This window comes from Euprymna scolopes, chromosome 2, assembly GCF_053919585.1.
Source record: "Euprymna scolopes isolate OS-2025 chromosome 2, ASM5391958v1, whole genome shotgun sequence".
Classification (NCBI taxonomy): domain Eukaryota; kingdom Metazoa; phylum Mollusca; class Cephalopoda; order Sepiida; family Sepiolidae; genus Euprymna; species Euprymna scolopes.
In genome coordinates, this window is record NC_136483.1 from 121,623,231 (window position 1) to 121,647,337 (window position 24,107).

The following is a 24,107-nucleotide window of genomic DNA, read 5'->3' on the forward strand; positions in this document are numbered from 1 at the left end:
ATATACATATATATATATATATATGTATATGTATATATATGTATATGTATATATATGTATATGTATATATATGTATATGTATATATGTATATGTATATATGTATATGTATATATATGTATATGTATATATATGTATATGTATGTATATGTATATGTATATATATGTATATGTATGTATATGTATATATATGTATATGTATATATATGTATATGTATATATATGTATATGTATATATATGTATATATATATATATGTATATGTATATATATATGTATATGTATGTATATGTATATATGTATATATATGTATATATATATATATGTATATGTTTGTTTACTATCTAAAGAAAGGTTTAGTAACTCTATATGAAATAAAAGCGTATTATGTAAAATTTACCAAGAAGACAATGGAAGTGTTCCTGAACCTCATCCCTCTATGTGCTTCATGTCTACATACCTACTAATTTCTAAGTTACTCATTAAAACAGCCCACTTCCTGTAAAATTTCAAATATATATATATATATGTACAAGTCACTTTCTAAAATATGCATATGAGCTTATCCGGTTATTGTTGTCTTTGCCAAAATCAAAGGATTTCATTTTGATGGAATAAAAAAGCTTTAATTCAAATGAAGCTGCAACACAGTGTTATTAAACCATTATAAAACTGGTGACACTAAACTAATGATTGCAAAATTTTAAACAAAAGTTTATCTTGTTACAGCTCTTTGTTTTCTATTGTAGTCTTGATGCATAGATTTGTGCCCTTGGAAAAGCCGACTTGAGATAAGTCCAAAGTCTTCTTTCCATGTGCAACATGGTTCTACAGTTAAACTGATATTATGTATTATACAACTGTTGATAGAGCATTCGCTGCATTATTGCCGAAATACAAACTAATTTAATGCATTGAGTTTGTGAAAATTGGACCTCTAAATTGTCATATACGAGCCCAATATGCCCAGAATTGTATTTAAATTATAAATGCCAAAAATTAATGTTTGGAATAAACCATGTATTTGTATAATAAAATTATTCTTTGTTTATTTTAATTTAAAAAAAAAATGATGTCCTCTTTATATATAATTTAAATCTTTATTAATTTTGTTCTTTTCCTTTTTCAGATTCTTAACACAGCTCGTAAACATTTTAGCAATGGTGGCAATGCTCGGATCAAGTATACTCTCCCTCCTATAGTTTTTGCTGCTTACCGTTTGGCTTTTCTGTACCATTCCCTTCAGGATTCTGTAAGGAATATTCATATCTTTTAAAAATAAACATCTTTTTATTGCAAATGATTTGATTAAAAAATGTGTAGACTTTCAAGGTAGGCAAATTAACTGTCAAAGCCAACTAATTTGCCTACCATGAATAATTTCTGCAAATCGGATCAACACAGGTTGCCTCTTGTACTTTCTTCAACCATTTTTTTTTTTCTTTTCTTTTCTTATTTTCCCTGTTTGCCTTTTTCCCCTCTTATTTTTTCTATCTCACTCTCATATAAGTGGCCATATCTGTCTGTGAGAACGGTTTCTACCAAACTATTTTGTCAGTTTTTTTGTCTAAAATCTTGAAACTAGATATATAGAGATTTGCCTCTATGGAACAAATTTTATTTGGTTTTTAGCCAGTCAAAATTGAAACTTAGCAGACATAAGTTGACTTGATGTCCTTCTCTACGTATGTGCAAATCAAATTTGTTCCACATATCCAAATCCCCTATATATTAAGTTTTAAGTCTGTAGATCAAAAATCGACAGTCTTGTAGAGACCATTCTTCAGTCACTTATATGTAATGGAACCTCCTAGATATGATATTGGTTCTGGCTTGACTTCCGTATCTTGAAATTTTCATATCCTGAAAGGTGTTTTTACATGTAAACTGTCTAATCTATTCCATGTGCTATGACAACGTTAATTAAATTTAAGGGTAAAACCAGAATGAAATAAAAGCCAAATAGTACCTAACCTAAGCGTTAATACCTATAAACGAAATAGGTATTAGAACATAATATAGTAATAAATTTTAATACGAAAATCAGCATAAAATATCTGGATAAACAAAACAATTTTTGAGCCCCCCCTCCCAAATCATTCAAATTACTTGCTATTTAAGTCTTACTTTCTTTGACATCATAATATAAAATTCTATTTAATAAAAAATGATTGAGAGATATATTCTAATCATTACTTGTTCAATCAAATCTATCGGCACTCAGGCGCATGAAAGAAAACAGATTCATGGTGAAATGGATTATTTACGTTTTTAAATCTAATTTGCAATTTCTAAGAAAAACAACAAAATTCTCCTCCACTGCTTACAAAAGGCATATGATAATTAAAACTCATGAAATGTTTCTTCAAATGTGATAAAAATTGTAATGGTTATATTAATTATTCAATTTTTTTAATAATTGTGAGGTGGGAGGTAAGTAAAGAAAAAAACAAATATTTCAAGAAAATTCTTAAAACAATTTTTTATTGAATAAACCCCTAATTTTAAAAAGATTTTCAAAGAATTAGGTGCCCATCACGCATATTTTTTCTGATAGTTTTTCATACACAGGGGCTAAAATTTTCAAGTTTTGTGCTGAAGATTTTGTAAACAGTTTTATCTCGTGGTACCTGTGTGTGTATACATAGATATATATTAGTGGCCTGACAAGGCCATAGGGGAGACAACCAAGCACAAAAAAAAACCCTAAGCAAAATTCATTCCAAAGCAGCAAAACGAAAGCTAGCCTGCTAGGACACTAATATATATATATATATATATATAGGCAAATTTGGGCACATTGTATTGGTTAGATATATAAGTTTTTTGTTGTTTTTTTTACTAATTGTCATAAAATTTTGACCATAGAATAGTATTATAATCTTAAAAAAAAAAACCCTGCAAATTTTCATGCTTCATCCCATAGAACCAAAGATATGAAAATTTCAATATTCAATTTAGCTACGAGTGTGTGTGTGTGTGTATATATATGTGTGTGTGTGTGTGTGTGTGTGTGTATAGATATACCACCATTTTTTGGCAATTTTATAAGTTCCAAGTCTCAGCGACTATTGATCAGAATTGGAAAGGTAATAACCTGAATTGTGTTGTGGGGTATATGACATTTGCCCTTAAGATCGCACATTAGGGATCAGCTATCATCCAGAGTCTATTTTACACTTTTTACAGCTATAAAATGTTTCAATCAGTCATTTGTTTTCCTAGTTTTGCATATGAATTATAAAATATCTGATATTTCCCCAAAACCTCTGATCTTGATAGAGGGGAGACTAAAATTTGCTACTATGGTTTCAAATGATCTGAAATAACAGCAAATATTTCTCATATGTTAGCTCCCTTCTTTTCGAAATAGGGTAAAATTATGAATATCTCCAGTATCAAATAATCCTTATATACTGTGAAATTTACTTCATGTATGAAAACCAAAGAGGGGAGGTATAACGTGATAAATATTTGGAATCAAGTCTCCCCTTGCTGTTATTTCAGATCATTTGAAACCATAACAGCAAGTTTTAGTCTCCCCTCTATCAAGTCCAAAGGTTTTGGAGAAATATATATATATATACAGTAGATCCCCAGGATACAGCATTAAAAATTAGTAACAAAATACAGTACAGTATATAATACACATGATATGATCAAATAACATTATAAATGACATCATAAGGTGAGTCAAATATCGTAACCAGGGACTGAAAAAGCATTGTATTCCACATTGTAATATGAAAAAAAAACGTATCCTAGCACCACCGTATCCCGGGGTTCTATTGTATATGTATATGAGAGAGAGAAAACAGATATAAACAGAGGCTGAAGAGAATTCGATATTATCGATCTTAAACTGGTTCTCTTTGTATCGGATTTTAAACTGACATTACTAATGTTTTTCTAACTTTCTGTAACATTTGTAAATAAATATTATGCTCTTTGTATCGAATTTTCTTTATAATTGAGCACTTTATTGGAGTTCTCTCCAACAAACTCTACACGGTGTGTGTATGTATGTGTCGGGGAGAGCTGGAGAAGAAAAATATATGAAAACACCAAAATCTTCGAAAACAGAAGACAAAAAGAAGAAACAAAAAGAGCCCAAAGAAAAATATGAAGGTCAACAACCCTCCTACTACCCCCTGTGATGGCTGAAGCCACCTCTTCCATGCACAAATAGGACTTGTTTCACATCATAGGAAATGTCAATGAGCAAAATGTATACTCATATCAGTTTTGCCAACGACGATATATATATACACACACTTACAAGCCACCCAGCATGGCCCAGTTGTAAAATACACTTAAATATATTTTAATTCATGTAAATTTTATATTTTTAGTCGCGTGCAAGCGACTCTATAAGTCGGTTTGTCCGTAACACTTTTGTGCTTGGCCTTTTTGGTTAAGATCAAAGGTCTGTTGTTAATAGATGTTGTTCTTAGCTTTTTAAGCGCCCAATTACTGTATCCAATGTTGTGGACAACGTGAGGCCGCAGTGGGACCGGGAAAGACAAATGGTCTACGTTACGATCCTGGCTGTGGCAAGAATGGTGATTTGGACGTCGCGTCTGCAAGGTTGCCGGGGGGTGTTGTCTTTTTCTGATCAAGATCTGATCGCTTTCTTAAACACCAACTACGGGTGAAGATCAGATGTGATAGAAGAAGGCTGCATCGCGCTGCATTTGACAGAAGATGGATACATGTGGCAAGTCTGTGTGTACGAAAAGGAGCCAAATTTGAATGTTCCCCGCCTAGGTGTGGAACGCGCAGTTATGTAAAGTAAAATTAAAAAAGTAGCCTCTCAGCTAGCTGAGTGTGTGTTCCATCCCTCCCCGATTAGGAAGCCTCCAAGATCCCCATCCCCTCTTACCTGCAATTTTTGTTTTCACTCCTTCCTCTAAATTTTACCCATCTTGGAGAAAAAGAAATATTAACTAACCTCCACCCCTTACCCACAAAAATTTCTTTTCTCCATTCACCCCCATCTAGAGGGCATCCCCACCTAGAGACTGACCCGCAGAAGCGAGGTTCCTTTTACAAACCTAGTGGAACGGGCAGTCTATCAACTAGACGGGGTTGGGAGGGTCCTACTAACCACCTTTTGTTTTTTCTTCCCCCGCCCTCAACACAAATGAATTATTGTACCATTTTATTGTTATCTTTTTTGTTTTTACACGTCAATAAAAAATGTTTTAAAAATTGGGAGTTAAGTAGGACGTCCCCCAATATGAAAGGGTGAATGCGGTATTATGGTGAAAGAAGATACTAGCTGGGAGAAACTTTTGACTTTGTTTAGTTCTGGAGTGACAAGGATGACCAACGACCCCCACAATCCCCCCTTTTGAGTTGGCCATGTGCCTAAGTTTTTTGTTCATCTTGATTTTGACTGTATTTTTTAACATGAATAAAAGATTTAATATCTCAAAGTGTAGTATCTATTCCGGCAGATACTGCAAGCAAAGACCATATGTGGGGGCGACCCCACATATAAGACCTTGGTCAATGTAGGGGTAACCCTTCATACCAATTGTCACTATCCAGCTCCCCTACTCCCCGGGGAGTTGGTCCCCATTTCCCCTTCACTCCTCACATTAAAAATCGGCCTTGTGCCTAATTTGCTCGGTGGGGGAGCAAATAAATACCATCTGTTCCGGCAGATGCTGCAAGCAAAGACTAGCAAAGACCATATGTGGGGGTAACCCCACATATCTGAACTTGGTCAAGGTAGGGATCACCCTACGACCACAGTTACTATCCAGCTCCCATTTCTCACCTCTCGGGAGCTGGATCCTCCTTTCCCTCCCCCCTCCCCCTCTCTCCACATTAAAAAACGGCCTTGTGCCTAATTTGCTCAGTGGGGAAGCAAATAAATACAATCTGTTCATACTACATGCTGTACTTATGTTTGTAACATTGATATAAAGTGGGGGGATCACTTTTCTGTATTAATTTTATGTAAAATGATCACCCACTTTACAATCAGTCTCAAAGTGATTCAAGTCATTCTCCAGATCATTCAAGTTGTTTTTGAAGGATTCCAGTTATTTTTTAAGCATTCAAGTCATTCTTAAGGTCATTCAATTCATCCTTAAGTTCATTAAAGTCATTCTGAGTCATTTACTTTTTATTTATTTAAGTCATTTCAGCCCATTTTTCGGTCATTTTAGTTTATCTTTAAGAATTTCATGTCACTCCTACATTCACGCATTCATTCATTACACGAGAGCACGCGACTAATGGCTATCGGCCATTGTTTTTATAGAGCAACTTTTCTATTATATTGTAACCAATATATATAGTAATAATTTCAAAAGTTTTTTAAAAAATTACTTCAGTGCCATCAGCTGGAATCAAAACCAAAACTGTCAGCTCCTCAGCCTTAGTCGTTCGTTATTTAGTGCAGGGCAAATACTGTAACCAGGGTCTGGAAAAACATATTTCACATTTAGTTTGTTATTGTCTGAGCTAGCACCAAATGGATTTAAAAAAAGGCTAAAAATGTATATGTATGCATGCTCAGAAATTAGTCCATTTATTTCTGCCAAGGTCAACTTTTTTTTTCTTTTTTTCCTTTCAATTTTGACTCCTTAGCAGCTATTTCTACAAATTAAGTGTTCCTGGGGTCAAAATACTCAATATATAAAGTTCCTACTCTGTAGACCAAATGTTCAGAGAGGAGTTTGATAGAGAAGTTTTACACACACACACGGTCACTTATATATATATATATATATATATATATATATATATACAAGCCTATACAAAGTATATTAATGTCAGGTTTAAAAGATTTCAAAATAAATTAAAAATTTTTAAAGTTTATTAAATCATAAATGGATTCTTAGAATATAAAATAAACATAAATAGAATTTTTTTCTGAAAATTTTGTAATCTGTATAAGAAAACAAAATACTAAAACAAGATACTACAGTTTTAGTTGTGTATGAAGTTATCCTTATATAAACTTCAAAAAGTATATACGTGTATATGCAAGAAAGTAGTGATAAGTTACAAGAGTCGATTCATTGAAAAAAATCCAAGAATCATGTAAATAGTTTAATTTCAATTTGTTAAATTTAAGTCAGTGAGATATTCTTGTATCTACTAATATTAATCGGAAGTTCTTAAAAAATAACTTTAAAAAATTTTGGAAATAATTTGTGATCTAAAAAAACATATTGGTGCCATTATGTGATAGTTTTAGTGACTATAGACAAGCACAAAATGCTTTATTATAAAGTTATCTTAATTTTGTTTTATCCAAAATGACAAAGAAAGCTCTCTAGTTCAATCTGAGAATGAAATGATCGTATATGTCAAACTCATTCGTGTTATTCTGTGTTAAAAACAATGTTTACATTGTATTTTTTATATGAATGCTATTTGCTTCTTTATATACATTTGATAATAGGATGAACAATGGGAGAAGAAATGTGGACGCATCTTCCAGTTTTGCCACCAGACAATTGGGGCCTTAATCAAAGCTGAACAGGCCGAGATACCACTACGATTGTTCCTGCAGGGAGCAATAGCTGCTGGTAAAATCAAGTATGAAAACTATGAAACAGTTGCATATGAGTTCATGTCGCAGGTCAGTTTTTTATGTTTTCATTTTTCATGTTAATTCTGTGATGGACTTATCTTGCATTGTCTTAGTGATTGCTTACTTTCATTTTTTTTTTTTTTTTTTTTTTTATCAAATTGTTATAAAACTAATGTTTTAATCTTTATTCATAAAACCATAAAACTTTGGAAGATTTTCTATATTTAAATATGTTAACAATTGTAAAGCCAGTTTAATTGATTTAACAATTTCTTTTAAATTTTGAAGGGTTACAAATTTGCTTTTTTTTTAACGGGCTGGCTTGTTAATGTTATTGTAATAAATTAATAGTACTTTTGATGCCTTTACCAAGTAATTTCTTGCTTGAATTAATGATTAAAAGCATCTGGTTCTTAACTGCAAAAAATCTTTAATTTTACAATAACCTTCCCATAATGCAATTCATTTTAACTAATGTGATATTAAGTTTAATTTATTTACATTTCATTTTTTAGAAGAGACAAATAATTTGAAAGATAATTTGGTGTATTAAATCAATTTTGCACTAAAAGCAATCGGGTATCTTAGAAAATGTTGAAATTTGAATACTTTTTAGGGTTTTTTTTTTTCTTAAATATTTAAATTTATGCAGAAAGATACGAAACTAAAAAGCAAGTGCATATTTTTACCAAATTCTATTTTTTAAATTTAAAGAAATTTATTTTTATTTTACAAATTATGCTCGTTCGTACATGCATCTCAATCTGACCAGATAATTTTAAATGATTAGATTCTGTATTAAATAATCTTCAATGTTAAGACAAACGCATTTATTCAATCAATAATCTTATTTTAACTTTTCATAGTTAAAATAATTATTTTGTTATATATAATCTAGATTATTATATAGTATTATAGACTTGTACTCGAATAAGTTACACAGAAACATTTGTGTTGATATTACCAACTTCCATGCATATAAAAGTAAATACTATAAGTATAAAATAATACCTTATATATATATATATATATATATATATATATATATATGTGTGTGTGTATGTGTGAAATAATGAATTATTTTTGTTACATAAATTTTCAATTCAGCAAAATATTTCTAGAATAAATGTTTCTTTTTAAGGAATACCCAGGTTTTGTGTAGGCAAATACTGTATTAAGTGAATGGATAATTATTTATGAATAAAAATCTGATAGACATTGATACACCAACTCTATGAAAACTGAGAAACTTTGCCATGTATTTCTTAACTAAAAAAATTTTGGACCAAGTAAAGAATAGATACACTGTAGCAGACGACACCGTCTGGCAGTGACAAGCGCACATTTCAACTAACACCGGTGATTCGACCTTGACATTGGCACAAGCACATGGCGTCGGTTGTTTGTAAACATGTCAAATAGCAAACATGCTTGAATATTCGCCAGCAATTTTCTTTTTTTTTTTTTTTTTTTTTTTTAATATATTTACAAAACTTTTGAAGATTTAAAAGGAAAAATATATATTTACAAAACCTTTTTTTTTTTTTAAGTAACAAAACGAACATATTTAAATAAAAGATATTTAAATAAATGGGTGTCTTTGTGTTTTGGATTTTCGCGACCAAGATTTTTAAGAGTTCGATTGTTTATACTTGTGATTTTATTATGCATAAAAATTGCCTCGGCCTAGAAGGATTTCTCCTTCACTGACCACATACATCGCACTTTAAATAAATATTGAATTGTATTAAAAACGTACACAGAAAAAAAATGGCTAAAAAAAAATATAAATAAGGTGTTAAAGAATGAACCTTTTTAAGTTTTATTCAAACAGTCTTTATTTGAATTTAATGGACTGTTTTTTGGGGGTTTATTTATTAACTGTTTTATTCTTTTTATCAAACAAAAATAGAACTTTTATAATGAAATATATATTATGGACTGTTTTTCAAACATCGGAATTTTAAAATTAAAGTTTTATTAAAAAGAAAAAAAGACGAGGTGTTTTTTCTTCTCGAGATTTTTTTTTTTTTTTGTCACCATTTATCACTTTGAAATTTTATTCAACAATGAAATGATAAAAAAACAAAACTTTTCATTAAATGTATTTTTAAAAAATTATTATAAAATATCTATAAAGTCTATTTTTTATGTCTGTAAAAATTTGTTGAAAGTTCAAATAAAGTTTATAATTTAATTGAAAAAAAAAAACACCGTTTTTTTTTTTCTTGTAAATAAAACTAACTTCAATTTTTAAATTTCGATGTTTGAAAAACAGTCCATAGTATATATGTCATTATAAGTTTTATTTTTGTTTGATAAAAAGAATAAAACAGTTATTAAAAAGTTCTGTAAATATATTAAAAAACGCACTCAGAAAGACACCCATTTATTTAAATATCTTTTATTTAAAAAAAAATCTTGCTCGCAAATATTCGTCAAAATTTAATATTTAAAAATATTATTTTAAAAATATATTAATTGTCGCTGAAGTTAATGTTTTAAAGAATAATTAAATAAATATTGAATTGTCTTAAAAACGCACACAGAAAAAAAAACTAAAAAAAAACACAGTACATAAAAATCAATCTTGGTCGAAAAAATCCGAAACAGAAAGACACCCATTTATTTAAATCTTTTATTTAAATACATTTGTTTTGTTACTTACTTTAAAAAAAAAATGTTTTGTAAATATATATTTTTTCTTTTCAATCTTCAAAAGTTTTGTAAATATATTTAAAAAAAAGAAAATTGCTGGCGAATATTCGAGCATGTTTGCTATTTGACGTGTTTACAAACAACCATGTGCTTGTGCCAATGTCAAGGTTGAATCACCGGTGTTAGTTGAAATGTGCGCCGAGCACCGCCAGGCGTCGTCACCTGCTACAGGGTATCTATTCTGTACTTGGTCCAAAATTTTAAATGTATCTTTATTTTATTTTTTTCTAGTTTTAACTGAGCACAACAGAAAAACGACTTTCCAAAACATAATAAATATGCACTTTGTTTTATTTTATTTTTTTCTAGTTTTAACTGAACACAACAGAAAAACGACTTTCCAAAACATAATAAATATGCACTTTGTTTTATTTTATTTTTTTCTAGTTTTAACTGTACACAACAGAAAAACGACTTTCCAAAACATAATAAATATGCACTTTGTTTTATTTTATTTTTTTCTAGTTTTAACTGAAAACAACAGAAAAACGACTTTCCAAAACATAATAAATATGCACTTTGTTTTATTTTATTTTTTTCTAGTTTTAACTGAACACAACAGAAAAACGACTTTCCAAAACATAATAAATATGCACTTTGTTTTATTTTATTTTTTTCTAGTTTTAACTGAACACAACAGAAAAACGACTTTCCAAAACATAATAAATATGCACTTTGTTTTATTTTATTTTTTTCTAGTTTTAACTGAGCACAACAGAAAAACGACTTTCCAAAACATAATAAATATGCACTTTGTTTTATTTTATTTTTTTCTAGTTTTAACTGAGCACAACAGAAAAACGACTTTCCAAAACATAATAAATATGCACTTTGTTTTATTTTATTTTTTTCTAGTTTTAACTGAGCACAACAGAAAAACGACTTTCCAAAACATAATAAATATGCACTTTGTTTTATTTTATTTTTTTCTAGTTTTAACTGAACACAACAGAAAAACGACTTTCCAAAACATAATAAATATGCACTTTGTTTTATTTTATTTTTTTCTAGTTTTAACTGAGCACAACAGAAAAACGACTTTCCAAAACATAATAAATATGCACTTTGTTTTTACTTATTATTTCTCTTTTTCTACATTAATTTTCTCTTGTAGGCGTTCTCGCTTTATGAGGATGAAATCAGTGACAGCAAAGCCCAACTTGCCGCCATTACACTGATTATTGGAACTTTGGAACAGATGTCGTGTTTTGGGGAGGAGAATCATGAGCCTCTTCGCACACAGTGTGCTTTGGCTGCTTCCAAGTTACTCAAGAAGCCCGATCAATGCCGAGGCGTATCCATATGCTCACACCTATTTTGGTCAGGAAAAAAAGAGGATCAAGAGGAGGTGAGTAGGGGCACAACTTTATTTGTATTTTATTTGATTTGTTTTATTAATTTTGGCTTTTCTTGTTTGTTTTTTTTTTTGTTTTTTGTTTTTTTGTTTTTTTAGATGCATTTGTTCCTTTGGTGAGCTTCATTTAACATTCAAAATTTTATATTTCTACAAATGCAAGATCACTTCAATTTAAAATTGAGAATCATAAAATATGTTTTGGAAATCAGCTGCGAAGTGAAACTCAATTGCTATGATTTATAACAAATATTTAGTATTCCTTTATTATATAAAAGGAACTTTCTGTGTGAGAGTTCATTCCCTATTGATTCCAAAACAGCTGGGTTGATTTTTATGAAATTTCACAAAGGTACTTTATGTGCCTGGCAGTGTTCTTAGATAGGTTTTGTATCAGGATGTCTTTGATAAGTAACGATAATCAAAATAATCCGATGAAAGAATCAACAGGTGATTTTGACCAAAGTTAACACCTTACACGACCTAACATCACAAGTGCATTTGGGAAGTTTTATTACCACATAATCCGAAAGGCCCAACATATAAAATTAACTGTAAGTTCTTTGATATGACAGGGACACATTCAAAATAGATATTTCTGTTTAGAGCACAATTGATGCATAATACTTGCTTTTTTTAATTTTAAACTTTAATTCAAGCCATAAAAATAATTTATAAAATCAATGTTCTTTACAGTTTAATGTAGACTACAATGTGTTGTGGACTAAGTAACTAAAGGTGGCATGTGAAGTTTCCTCCTGGTGTATGACTATGGGTTCCCAACTAGAGCAGGTAGTTTGATGGGAAAATAGTTGATTTCACTGATTTTGATGATAAAAATATGGGAGTGTGAAACCTTTGTTGATTACCAGCTTGCGGGCTTTGGGGAGTGTGGAGCCACCCTTTAATTGCCATTACCCCCAGGTCCACTCTGACCTGGAGTGGTAGTACCTGTTAGGGTCCCAACTATGGATTAAATAGAAACCGACTTGAAAACAACAAATATATTCTATTAAAAAATTTTTCTTCAAAATCTTTCGATTCAGCATTAAATAATCTGAAAAAGGTTGATATGCCGTAAAGCAACCAACCAACCAATCCATCCCATAGTATTGGTGGTCTCATCCAAACAGCACAAATACTACAGTAATTTATCCATAAAGTAATTCTTGATAAGGTTGTATCTTGATCGCAAAACGGATATGTAAAAAAAAAAAGGGGGGGTAGAAGGTAATCCTTGGCAAGACGGATACATACCCCACCCCCATCCTGAACTGAGCAAGATTGTACATTTAGTCTGAAATAGTGTAGCAAACTGAATTGAGTATCAGTATGATAGTAATAATGCTTTCAACTTTATACAGATACCAAATCTCCATTACTAGATATATCTAGAAAGAGGGTTCCACTGTGATCTCACAAGTGTCTATGTATTAAAATGTCAAACATCCAATTTTTTTAATTTTAACATTTATATACTAAAATTCTCAAAAAGACTACACGTAAACATAAATAACAAATGTACAATTGAAAATGAATTTCAATTCTCTCAACTGAAAACTAAAATACTTGTGTCGATACTGACTAATTTTATTTGGATTGATTTATCTTCTTTTTTTTTTTTTTTATCCCTGAGTGGCTTCTGGGCCTTGATAAGTGGTGACCTCCATGTAAAAAAAAAAAAAAAAAAAAAAAAAAAAAATCCACAGCATTTAGTAATCTGAATTATAAGGTTTCCACTGTTTTCAAAATGATTCTTGCATTTTCTTGAACACAAGCAATTTCTGGGAGTTTCATTATCTACAACAATGAGTCAATTATTCTACGATCACTTTCACTTTTGGGATTGTTGACCTATGTTCATTTGTATTTTTGTTGCTTAAAGGTATTTCTTGTTTGGAGTTAATGATACTCCCACTGTATTGCTTTTTGGATTTCAACAAGCAGGTTGTTTTGTTTAGGTGTGAGATGGGAAGGGTGAAAGATCAGCAGGTGTTTGTAAGAGTTAAAGTTAAAGAGGGGGTGGTGTAAATTAAAGAACCAAATGAGTTTAATTACTCTTTGTGTGTGTGTACATGTGTCAGTTTTGTTTATATTTACATTTTTCCCCTGAGATGTGTTAAAAATGGCACCTAAGATGTGTTAAAAATGATATATAATTTAGAGTGAGGGAACTTCTTTCCTTAGACTGCTTGCCTTTTGAATTCCCTACCTTTTTCCGGGACTATACCAAGATACAGAAATTTAAATCTAATATGAACTTACTGCCCAACTCTTTACCACCCTTTGCCACCCCCTATAAATCTGTTCCCCTAATTCACAATAGTTCATTACATACAAGTGACAATATGCCTTGTTTCAGAGTGAGTGGAGTTATTACTATTTATGTTTCAGTTTTTTGTTTCATGTTGTCATAAATGGTTTTATTTTTCATGTGTTTTTGTTTGTGGATACATAAACAACCAACCATGAATACATACAGAACTTTGAAATTTAAATTGCTTGATATTTTCACTTCAGCATTTTGGGATGGCATTCTGTAAAAAAACAAAACATACCATCTGTGTTGGTTTTCCTTGAATGAATATTTTAATGTCACTTGCATGTTTCTATTTACTTTTGACAACTTATTTTAACATTTTGTTGAAGAGTTGTTTTAAATTTAAAAAAGATGTTTTCAACTTGCATATAAAGACAATATTAAAAGCTTTTAATTATTAGCACATGACATATATACGATCATAATGTGTCATGATAATTATTGTAATCCATGCCATCAAATGTTTGCAGACTTTTTAAAATAGAAGGCACAATGTACATTTTTTTTTTTTTTTTTTTTATTCAGATGCATGATGGGAAAAGAGTTGCTGAATGTTTAAAGAAAGGGGTGAAAATTGCTAACCAATGTATGGACAGTTCAGTCCAAGTTCAGTTGTTTGTTGAACTGCTAAATCATTATATTTATTTCTATGAAAAGGGAAATGACCAGGTAAGTTTTCACACACACACTTTTTGTTTTTTCTCATGCATATACATACAATACATACTCTGATTTCATGCATGCCCTCACTCAAACATAGTCACACATGCACACACTTTCACAAATGCAATCATTCACTTTCACACACTCTCACACTCGCCTTTTATATTAGATACTGTCCCCCACTACTCAGTCTGTTTTTTGCTAGTATGAAGGTGAGACGGGATTCCAATATAACTAGTCAAGTTAAAAATATTAGTTTTATTTTGACAGATAATATTCATATATAGGTATGAATTAATTTGCAAAACTGGACTTCATTGCCTTCCTCACCATGTCCTTTACTGTCTTACTCATCCATTATTTTCTCCTTTTTAACTCCTCCGTCTCTTGCCCATTTTTGCTCTCCTAGTGCTACCAAATCAGGCTGTCTGAAGATACCAACTTCTTGTTCTAAAATGCACCAATGTTTTTTTTTTTTTTATTTTGTAAAATTCAATCATGTTTTGTGAAAACCAAAACAATTTTCTTCTATAAAAAAAAATCGAACAAAACTAAATACCATTGATAAATATTTTAAGCATTTATCAAAATGATAAAATTTGGCATTAAATAACCTAAAAAGGGTTGATATACCATAAAACAAAATGACCACTTTTGCTCCAACCCTCAATCCTGTATAATTCATTCCCCATTATTTTTTCCTGTTTCCATGTGCTTTCCACATCAATCCCTATTATTTTCTGCTAAAAATATTCTTGTTGAATCCTGTCAGGCATGACTATTAAAAAAAAACAATTAATCTTTCTTTAAAATAATTGTTGTTGTCAGTTAAAGACATTTTATTTAAATATTTTATTTCTAAAAAATTGTAACAATCTAATTCTTTATATAAGCAAAGTTGACAATCTCTTAAAATGTATCATTGATGTTCTATTAAAATTAATTTGTTTGAATCGCAATCAATTCGATACTAAAAATATATGCTTTTTTGTCTTTTCAGATCACAATTCCAGTATTAAATCAACTGATCACAAAAATTAGAGAAGATTTGCCAAATTTGGAAGCAAATGAAGAAACAGAACAAATCAATAAACACTTTCAGAATACGCTTGAACACCTACAACTGCGCATTGGCAGCAACGACTCGAGTGCACCGTCTTACGAGGGACTCTCAATATAAGACGCATTCCGCCTCCGATACAAATAGGGGACAACAGGGATGGGGTGATGACAACAAATAAAAACAATATATATCTTGAACGGACCCCTGACTTTACAAAATCCATCATGTGTTTAGTGAATATGAGTGAACCACCACCTTGACTAAATGGTCCGAAGCAATGAAAGTCTGGTTTAGTGGATCCATATAAAGGATTTATAATTTGTTTTGAAAGTCGGGGGTTATATAAACCAAACAAAATTTCATTAAAACAAAGTCAACTCAAAGAAAGATAAACTGAGAATCAGTCACGGTGGTAATATTTGGACCAGTCATCGGTCCCTGCAAACAAGCAAATTATACCCCCCCCCCAACTAAAAGTTGAAAAGGTTGATAAAAAGGGATTTAAAATGTAAAATAAAATAAAATTCATAATGAGGTGAAACCAATTTTTGAATTGCAGTAAGAAAGAATATTTCAAAGTGAAAAGTAAATGAAATACATTTAAAATACTAAAGAAAAAAATGGTGATTTTTCAAGTTCCATTCCTTTTTATTTTCAATAATTAAGTTATAAATTCTTAGTTTGGTGCATTTAAATAAGTTTGTCATCTTTAATTTTACATACAAGTTAAGTATTAAGTGTCATCCATTTTACTTGTCTTTGTATTAGATTATTTAACATTATTGCATCTGATTGAAACCCCAAAAAGCAACATCAAAATAGCAAGCTTCTGTAACCTAATACAAAGACAAGCAAGATAGCTGACATTCATAGTATGGTGTTAGTAAAGTTTTCTTTTTATGGAAAACTATCAGATTCTCAGAATTTATTACTAAAATTGTCTTATTAATATTAATAAGGATTTTTTTCATGAATGTGTGATTATAAAGAAACACAAATAATTTATGACACAATGAGGGAGAAGGGTTATTAGAAATGAAAACCAAACTCAAATCGTTAGAGACTAGATGAAGAAATTTGAAACTGTAATATAAATATGTAACAAAAATGATGAAAAACGATGATGCATAGTTTTTTTGTAAAAATCTTGTTTTATTTTTGTATTTTTTGTTTTTCTCCTTTTCCTCCACTTTTCTGCTTTTTCCTCCTTCCCCTCTCTGTATTCCTGCTCTCTTTCCCCCTTCTCCTTCTCTCCATATACACTCTCTTCTGTCTCCTCTGTGCGTCTCTTCTGTCCCCTCTGTGCGTCTCTTCTGTCCCCTCTGTCTGTCTCCTCTGCAAGTCCCCTCCTTCTCTCTCACAGTACACTCTTCATCCCTGTGTCTTTGCTTCTCCTCCACCCTTCCTGTAAAAACACACGTCGGAGTGTAGGATATTTTATTGTAAAAATATCAAAATGGCCGTTTCTATTTGGAAAGCTCCTGTTCTTCTCTCTGGCTGATATCGTTTACAACATTTTTTGCGTTTTGCTACCTAGTAACATGCAATGGCTTCATATATTGTAAGACAAAGGAAATATTAAAAAACAATGAATATGAATATAAGTAGCAAATAGCCTCTGGTTTGTATTTTCATTTAATTGAAATCTGTTATTAAAAGCAAAAGTTCAAGTAAAAATTCTGTTATAAAACTATTATTTATTTGGATTTTTTTTTTTTTTAACTACTTTTATAACTTTCTTGCTGATAGTTATTTTGGTCCTTATGTTTTAGCTTATATTTTTGAGCATTTTTCCCAACTTGGTTTTAGGTTATAAAGAGTTGCTTACAATATTCTGATTATGTATAGGTTACACAAGACTACCATGTTTTTTGTTTTTTTTTTTTTACTTAAAACCAGAAAAACACCCACTTAATGTAATATAGTCTTTTATAACAAAAACGAATTGGAATAACAACGTGCATAATATTAGGTTTTGATTTAAAAAAAAAAATATATATATATATATATGCGAGTATAACACAAGCTTTAGAAAGTTCAGTAAGGAATAAGTGATGATATCCCAATTTTTTTCTGTCAGAATGCATTGCATGCCAAACACCCTATAAAAAATTCTTTAAAAGCTATTAAAAAAAAATTTACAAACCTGTTCTAATAGAATTGTTATTTTTCTGATTTTTGTTAGCAACACAAATACAGTAAGATAAAAAGGTTATAGCTTTTTTTTTTTTTTTTCTGGAATGCTTAAAAAGTGGCCTTAGCTGTTTGGTGTTATAAGGAAGTGGGAGTAGCAGAAAGAAACCAGTTGAAGACAAAATTTGCCACAATCAGTGGAAGAAGTGGGAGGCACTACCTGAAACAAAAGACTGAAATTGTATTAGCAAAAGAGCTGTTTTCTGATAATGTGCCATACTTCTCTCAAAAAGGTTGGTCAGCAAATTTGGAAGCAAATGACAAAACCATAAGCAGTGGAACTTGGAGAGAGTTGCACTGTGAACTTGCAAAGTACAAATAAAAAAAACGAACATTGCATTTTTGGACAAAGGAAAAGTGATATTAAATGAATAGAAGGTATATACAACATTGAAGGCTACAATTCTGGCAACTTAAATTGCTCAACTTCAAATTTGGTATCTTCCTGCAAGTAACTGCTGCCATTCAGTCAGTACCAAATTCTTTCTAGATTTGTATCTTCATGCATTTGCTCATCCATCGTGGAAGGCTTTTACAGTACGAAATATTTTTTTGAATTTCAAACTTTTTAGTGCAACCAAATTTTGTGGGGTTTTAGCTGCACCAGCTTTGAAAGATTTATTCATCTCCAATGTTTGTTTCATAATATTAAGTGTTAGACTGAAACACTGTTAACAGAAGAATGAGTTGCTTTTTTTTTTTTTTTTTTTTTTTCTTTTCATGCAATTACAGAATACCCTAAAATTTTATCCCTTATAGTGGGGAATCATTAACTATAATCAACTACTTCCTTTCCAAAAGTCTTATTGATCAGCTCCTGACCTCATAGCATAGGTAACTATTTATTTATTCAAAATGTTGCTCATTTTGAATATATGAAAAATGACTTGTATTGCTATGTGGTCAATAATGTTATTTAGTTAGGACCATTTAATTCTAAATTTATATAGTAAAATAAACACCCACTCTAAAATTTAAAATATATTTGATAAGTTTTCTTTCTTATAAGCTATGCTACGTCAGGAGGCAGGAAGATACGTAATACAAGTATTGTATTGGAATTTTTTAGATGAGGATTAGTAATTTGTATTTTGATTATTCAAACTACTGTTCTTATCTTGAGTGTTATTCTAACGTTTGAACTGATCTAAATTCCTGCCTTCTTCAGATGCATCTTGTCGAATTTGGTATCTGGTGCAATTAGTATGTGAGTCTTCCCACCTGAAGGTCAGAGGTTATATTGACTGAAATTAAAGTATTTTGGCTGATCCATTCTACCACTTTCATCAGGCATATAATCGAAAATGAAAACTACCTACCATATGTTTTAGAGAAATATTCAGTTTGTTTCACATGAATGATGATGATAGCTGCATTATCTCAAATATTGTCTTCCATTGAAAATCATTTTTATAAGTTTAATAAATTTGTTCTGATGCTAATTTAGTATTTTTATGTTATGTACAAACAGGCAGAAAAACAAATTTTTGGTCAAGTTTCAATTATAGTCCTCTTCAGGGAAACAAAGAAAACTATCTTTCATCACATATTCAAGTTACCTTTCAAAAGGGAAGAAATACATTGTAAGATGTTGCCATCACCCCTTTTTTTCTTTTATTAGAAATAAATCCAACAACTAATTAAAGAAAACAATTATTTTTATATATAATTAGAAAAAATCTTTACACATGCACTGACAATGGCACCTGACAAGTATAACACATTAATATGAATGCAGAATGCACTTACAGGCTAAATATCCCCTTGAACAAGACCATTTTGGGGTGCACCCCAGTCAACTGTCTCCCTTTATTTGATGCTATCTTATTGCCTGAAAATTGATGTGCAGAGATTCTGAGCAATTTCCAGGGGAAATCTGATAATTTCTCTACTCCACCTGCAGATTAACGGAAGTTGATTTCCACATTTCTTTGAATATCAAATATGTCCACGCAGCGAATGTTGGGTATTAGTAAATGGTAAGTACAGGCATCAAAAACTATATTTCAAATTTGCAGCAATTTGGGAATTTCAATTAGCAGAGGTTGTTTCATTCCCCCTTCAAGGATTTCTTTATAAATATAAGATGCAAATCCCAAAATAAAATGGACAACATTTTTAATATTTAACGATCTGAAAAGTTATAGTAGATTTCAAAAACTAAAATTTTTAACTTTTTTGTTTTGCTAATAATTTTATATTTTTGGAACAAGTTATAAATATTTGATTAAGGAGAGCAATGTTAATACGGAATTGGATGGATTACAAAGTAATGGTAAAAAGGGTGAATTTAAAGAGAATTTTTGGAACTATCAGATGAAATATTTAACAGAATTTAATTGTATCTTGATTTTTTTTAATGTAAATGTTTTACTAAATAGAAAATTCAAGGTAAAACATTGCTGTGGCAAAAACTGTTTAAATAAAGGTTGCGTTTAAATTAAGGCTTCATTAGAAGGTTAAATAATTGAATGTGCTAAAATGATATTTATTTTGTCATAATTTTTAAAAATCTCCTTAAAATACTGATGTAAAAACTGTGCGTTTCATGCTCTCTTGATGACCACTTGAAAAAAATTAAGATAAATAATAACCCCCACTCCTGCAAGGTCGAGGATCATTTCTATTAAATTTCAAGTTTTTAAATCAAATAGCCTCACAAAGAGACAATTTATACATGGACTGTGGAGATAAATTTAATATGTCACATAATTTCAATTGAGATTAAATGGGATTTCCTAGGACAGCCAAATTATTTCTTATTGTGGTAGAAATAAAATTACTCTTAGAGAAAAAGAATGAATTCCAAATCAATTAAGATTCCCCCCCAAAAAAAACAATTTAATCATTAAAACCCTAGTGTGGGGGGAAGAAATAGCAGTAACTAGTATAAATGAAGCAAAAAACAATGGAAGCAGCTTCCATGAAGAAAAGTGTGGGTGAAATTTTGAAAAAAGGAAAAGAGCTGCGAATGGATGGGAAGAAATAAGAAACCATAATAATAGGTCTAGAAGACAATGAAAAAAAGACAGAATTAAAATGAAAATCTAGTGCCGATTCAGTTTAAAGCTGAATACCACAAAATAAGACTTCTGCTCAAACGGAACATTTGGAAGTGGAAATCTTTATGAACAAATATGTATATTGGTTAAAAACTGTAGTTGAGTTTGTCCATTTGAAATATTGCACATATTTTTCTCCATGAAATTGTGAAAAATGAAAACAATAAAATATCTATATTTAATTTCACACACAAAAAAAAATGCCCCCAATTTTTTTTTTTTTTTTTTTTTTTTTTTTTTGCTGATATCATTTCACTTGGTGTGCCACCTATGATTATATCATTTAGAATGATTTATATCTATGAAACTGTACGTCATTTTGTCTCTTAAAAAGTATTCCAATCTTCATTATATTCAGTTGAACATCCAATTTACATGCTGTCATGTGACTCACTTTAAGAAATTGACTTTCGAACTAACCTATCTCTGGCCAATCTTTATTTCTCTGTCTCTCAAATCCACTCTTATCACTTTTTCACATATTTTTGTTGGCTTCCTGTGCGAACTGGACTTGCTACCTTAACTGTTCTACATCTACTGACCCAAGAACTCTCATCCATTCTTTCAATGTGGTCATAACCAGTGAAGATCCCTGATCGGCACATATCTTCCTATATGTACATGCATGTGTGCATCCACTCCCCAGGCTATAATGGTCTAGGTAATTGTGTCAATTCGAATGGTCAGTTCTACAAGAATTCTCCTCTCCAAATAAAACCACAACCTGATGGCTTAAAGACAATTAGCAGTTTTTTGTTTATTTTTCTTTGGGCCTTATTTTCTTAAGTTGAATCTTGTGGCTGCAAGACTGGCCTAGCCAAACCAAAACACAACTGCAACTCAACTCAAACAAACCATCTGCCACTGAAAACCAACTGACTCAGACATTCAACCCTGACTAACGTGCTAGAGAACTAGTTTTAACTATCGTACCCTGCCCACATAATTTGGAGTGGAAATCTTGGATTCCAATCATTCTTGGTCATCCCTATTTGACCATCCCAAGACTCAAAATATCGACTATAGATAAGGGTCAGCCTGTGTCCACTAAAAAGAGCCTATCTCCAGACAATCTATAAACATTTTCTCAATAAGTTTCTCTCAGTATGAATCCTTGTTTAAATAAACATGACTTTTATTTTCAATAAGAAATAACTTTTGGTGACTGGACTACAAATCAGATTTTTAATTTATTGGCTAAACATTTTTCACTCGTAGCAACCTGTTAAACATGTTGCCTCGTTGCATGTTACACTGTCTAAAGTTAATTTTTCTTTGCAGTCATCAAAACTAGGCCTGTGTTGAAGATTCACATTACACATCCATCTTATCATTCTCATATCATTTCTCTCCATGCAATGCATGGTTTCAACCATCATCGGAACCAGTTTCATTTCCTTTAATCATAATACTGTGTACACATACATGATAAACTTCTCCCTTAGTTGACAGTGGTAATGCTCAGCTAGTAAGTAGCTGGTTAGTAAAGACAAAGTTCCCCAAACTTACTCCATCCACTCCTAACTCTTGCAATCACATTAACACCTGCTCCACCCTGTACTCCAATGATATGAAACTAACAAAACTTCTCCATGTCTTTGCCATCCAAATATGTTTTGTCCACATCTGAGTTCTCATCTCTCAACCAGATCAGCAATTCCACTGTACTTTTTGTGTTCCGAATGCCTACAAGTACCACAAAAAATAAATTGCACTCTTTTAATAAACTGAGCAGGGGAAACTGTCCTCTTGGGGGAGCTTTCCAACATTACAACCACTGGTCATCACTTTTATCTTTGTAACATTCATGCTCAGACCTTTACTTTCAATAGCACTCGTCCAAGTCTTTAATTTAACAAGTAGATCGTTCACAGTTAAATAATGTCATAAGCATACAACATTGCTTCTGGATAATCTGTACAATATTCCATGGGCAATGTTTGTAAGGCAAACAAAAAGCAACAAACTCTGTACAGAACCCTGATGTGCTCCTACATCAACATTAAAACTGTCACTAAATATACTATTAATTCTAAGACAATTTTGAGTATTTCTGTACATTGAACAATCTTTACTAACCACTCATTTATCCCTAGTTTATGAAAAGCCCACCAGGGAACCACTCTTGGCACTCTATCAAAAGATCAACAAAGTACTTCTCTTGCTTTTGTCTTTAGATAAATATAGCATTAATGGTACTTTACTCGGGCATAAAACCAAGCTATTTCATCTATGCTTAATTGAGTTCTTATTTGCTGCTCAATTATTCTCTTAATCATTTTTAAGATATTATCCATCCTCTGCAATTACCAATATCGATTGCTTCTCTGTTTTACTTTGTAAAACTTCTGTGGTACGATGTCTTCACGAATCCAAGTTGGCCGATAGTTTCGTGATCACCACATATTTTGACTGGTCTTTCTGTTTCCTTCCACGCCCACATTGCTTTAAGATCCGTAGAAAGAAGAGATGAGTACAGTCCAGTCGACGAAGGCTGAAATTGCTGGAGGGAAGAAAAGTTGCCAAGCAAACAAAAGAAAATGTTGGAAAGCACTCGTTATAAACAATAACGTTTATTAACACAATCTTCAAAAACACCACGGAATCGGAGTGATTGTGGTTGACTGGCAGAATAAAGTTTCTTAGAATATCTTAACTGCAATTAGGTAGCGTTAATGATGTAGAACGGAGTGGCAACGGATTTGGTTCTTTTAAGCAACGACAAAAAAAACGAACCAACTCGATTTTTCACTTTCAGCATCCTCTATTTATTGATCCAAATCCTTGAACAATCAGTGTCTGATTGGTCAGCCGATGAGGATTACCGACTAATGGCTATCATCGTAACAATCACCCTGGTTAGCCTCTGATTAGTTTTAGATAATCGGCAAATTAGTGGCAGTCATTGGAAGGGGCAATTCTGTGATTAGTTGATTAACGATGTATAGCCATCCAGCCTTGTGCCAAACTTGTGCTCAATTCCAAGTTACGCCGACCCACAATGTTTGCCAACTTAGAAATATATTTATTGTTTATAATTTTGACAATTATGATTTTTCAGCAAGTGCAAACACCTGCACTTTGTGTCTCGAGCAATGACCTATGAAATTAAAACAATCTCCTTGCACTTAAAATGTTGGATTCCCAAAACGAATTTATTTTGATAATGTTTTTATAATTTA

General features: G+C 31.2%; 1 protein-coding gene across 3 annotated transcripts in view; it reads left to right on the top strand.

The window, feature by feature from the left end:
* LOC145295791 (vacuolar protein sorting-associated protein 35-like) overlaps positions 1–17,820 on the top strand; it is a 78,455-nt gene extending 60,635 nt beyond the window's left edge. For all 3 annotated transcript variants that reach the window (XM_080141496.1, XM_080141497.1, XM_080141501.1), the window contains exons 14-18: positions 1,127–1,249; positions 7,421–7,600; positions 11,385–11,618; positions 14,470–14,613; positions 15,608–17,820. In XM_080141496.1, coding sequence (XP_079997622.1) covers positions 1,127–1,249; positions 7,421–7,600; positions 11,385–11,618; positions 14,470–14,613; positions 15,608–15,787 — 861 coding nt within the window. In that variant the 3' untranslated portion in view covers positions 15,788–17,820. The remainder of the gene's footprint in view (positions 1–1,126; positions 1,250–7,420; positions 7,601–11,384; positions 11,619–14,469; positions 14,614–15,607) is intronic.
* The last annotated feature ends 6,287 nt before the right edge of the window (positions 17,821–24,107 follow it).